This window comes from Octopus bimaculoides, chromosome 26 (genome assembly GCF_001194135.2).
Source record: "Octopus bimaculoides isolate UCB-OBI-ISO-001 chromosome 26, ASM119413v2, whole genome shotgun sequence".
Taxonomy (NCBI): domain Eukaryota; kingdom Metazoa; phylum Mollusca; class Cephalopoda; order Octopoda; family Octopodidae; genus Octopus; species Octopus bimaculoides.
This window is the reverse complement of record NC_069006.1, coordinates 19236997-19240097: the sequence shown is the minus strand read 5'-3', so window position 1 is coordinate 19240097 and position 3101 is coordinate 19236997. Positions and strand designations below refer to the sequence as shown.

Genomic DNA, 3101 nt, shown 5'->3' with positions numbered 1-3101 from the left:
ACGTTTATGTATTTCTCGAGTAAAGTGACATGTCTTTCACCAGTAATCGAACCCAAGTTGTAGAATTTTGCTCTTGCACCATAGCCGTTGCCACTAGTTTCATTTTTGACTGACCAAAAAGTGTATTATGAAAGATGGAGGAGGTAGAATAGTGAGCACATGGACGAAATGCTTAGGGGCATTTCTTCCGGTTTTTATGTTCTGAGTTCAAATTCCGCCGAGGTCGACTTTGCCTTTCATCCTTTCGAGGTCGATAAAATAAGTTCCAGTTGAGCAATGCGGTGGATGTAATCGACTCAGCCTCTCTCCAAAACTTCAGGTTTTATGCATATATTAAGAAATAATTACGAAAGAAAAATGGGCGGCGAGCATGCGAAATCGTTTAAGTATCTGAAGAAATGTTTAGCAGCATTTCTTTTGGCTTTTATATGTTCAGAGTTCAAACTCTGCTGAGGTCAGCTTTGCCTTTCGTCCTTCTAGGATTGATAAAACAAGGTACGAGTCAAGTATTGGAGTCGCTGGTATCGACAAACCCGGCTCAGAATTGGAGACCTTATGACTAGATCGAAAACTGTTAAGAAGTTGGGGAGTGTTAATTGGATGCGGTGACTGGGCCTTTCCCGATGGTATTTGTTAATAGCATAAAGTTAAATAGTCTTAATTTCCACCAACAATCGAAACCGCGACTGAGAAAAATGAGAACAGGAGATACACCGTGACTGACCTGGTTTGACATGATAGTTTAAGAAAGGTCCGAGTTCAAAGAATGTTGAGGAGTGTCAAGTAGATACATCTATCCGGCAGGTGATTGTAGGAAGGGGTGGAATGACTAAGTAGGTATTTAACATAAAGCTAAGGGTTAATTTTAGCAAAGGGTGCTGCTACGGACCGACCGATACCTCACAGCACACCTCTACTCACGATATAAACCTATCTTATTTTATTAATTGTTTTGGCTGATCCAAACTATCACCGACGCGAATAAACTATGTGTGTTTGGATTTTTTGAAAAACTGCTTTTACTATAAAAAAATTGGTTGAAAAATTTAATTTGGTTTAAACGAAATGTTAAACATCCCAATCAACAAGGTATATTTTAAGACTGGACTGATGGTCGTTTTGGTTTTTGTAGTGAAACCATCAAATATTCGGATTTACTTCAGTAAATATGCTGATTAATGTGTGTAATTTCCGGCCTAAAAGTGTCAAGAAAAGGGTGTCTGTTTTAAAAGAAAACTAAATAGTAATACGAAAACTTACTTGAATGATATATTTGGAATTTGGTGAATCTTTGCTGCCCCCACGAACAGGTGCCGTCGTTTGTTTTATAGTGGCTCCTTCTATCTCTCCAGGGGTTTTACCAACATGAGTCTTACAGTAAACTTCTTTGTCCATATTGCCGTTGATGCGGTCGTTGCGATAGAATGTCTGTTGGGTGAGAGGCATGCCGCAGATTCGACATCGAAAACATTGTTTATGAAACTGTACATCAGGTCCAATGCTAACCGTTTCATCGGGACGTGACACGGTTTTGTTACACCTGAGACATGGATTAACTTCATCGGGCTCCGCCTGTCGTTCGAACTTGTATTCATACAGAGTTGCCCTCTCATAAGCGAAACTATATTTAAAAGAAGGTTTTCCTTCGGACTGATCACGATCTATTGGAGACCCTTTCCTAGATGAACCAGAGTTGTCCAAAGCCATATCGTTAAATCAAAGTGAAACAAAATATTTAAGTCATTAAACCAAATATAGCAATGTGTTTTTTGTACTTTTTTTTTTTAAGGTTAAAAAGCGTTTATATTAATTATATAGTCAGATAAATTAACGTATTCCAACGATAGAATTGAAATCCTGTGATTCATACATCAAAAAGTGTTTGTAAACAAAATTTCCCACACTAGGTCAGTAAAGATCATACTGCAGTACATCCCTTCTTGGGTCGGTAACATTACAATAGAGAAAAGAGGTGTGCAGAAAACGTGGTGTGGAACTTAATTCATATCAGGTACTACATACGGCAGTTGATCAAAACTAATTAATTGTTGAGAACTTCATTAAACAACAATCTACACAGCATCTCCGTACAACGATTCTCTTTGTGAGCTTTAACTGATGTTTTCCTCTTGGCTGAGAAAGTGAGTTGTGCGTGTATGACCCAGTTCAGGATCACATACCTGTTTATTGTCTCTGCTTAAGCAAAACAACCACCTGAGGCCCTGCAACCTGTATGATAACTCTGTAAACTAGATTGAGGCTACTCTCCTGGTTACCTGTCTTATAAGAAACTATGTAATATTGTCGTCACCGCATTTTACACCTTAACACTCACTCACATAACTCCCCCTGTCTCCTACTTAACTGATTCCCGTCCTACGTCTCTCCCTCTCTCTTTTTATCTTTCTATCTGTTTCTCTCTGTCTCTCACTCTCTCTTTCTGTCTGCTTATTTCTCTCTCTACTTCTTTCTTCCCCCCTCTCTAGTGTTTTCTCTCTTTTCCTTTTATCTCTAAAACAATCTCTCTTCGTTTCTTTCTCCCTCTCTTTCTCTGTCTGCCTGCTATCTGTTTGTCTCCCCCCTCTCTCTTTCTTTCTCTCTCCACACACACGCACACATTGTACATACACACACACACACACACACATAGTGTACATACACAAACATACGGTCATACATACACGCTGGTATACGTGCAAGCATATCCAAGGAAGTCATTGGTTGCAATGCTAGAGGGAAGTTTCAGATACTAGTAAATGAATATAAAAGGGATATATACTGAGTAATCTGTATTTTGTTTACATTCATACTGACATGTTTTTGACGTTTCATTCATATATGTGTGTGTATATCTATGCAAATATATATGTGTGTATATCTATGCAAATATATATATGCGTGTATATTCATATCTATATGTGTGCATATATAAATAAACTAACGCGCGTGTACGTACACAGAAACATACACAGGTGGCCGACAACCGACCAACATTCAATGTCTTGGTCATTAATTTTTCCCACCATACTCTGACCTTTAGGTTTTCCAGTTAAAGTTAGACTCTTTCTTTCTTTCTCTCTCTCTCTCTATTATATATATAT

General features: G+C 38.3%; 1 protein-coding gene across 1 annotated transcript in view; it reads right to left on the bottom strand.

The window, feature by feature from the left end:
* Positions 1-2353, bottom strand: part of LOC106876105 (hillarin) — a 52893-nt gene extending 50540 nt beyond the window's left edge. The window contains exon 1 of the mRNA XM_014924515.2: positions 1261-2353. Coding sequence (XP_014780001.1) covers positions 1261-1707 — 447 coding nt within the window. The 5' untranslated portion in view covers positions 1708-2353. The remainder of the gene's footprint in view (positions 1-1260) is intronic.
* Positions 2354-3101: the final 748 nt, after the last annotated feature.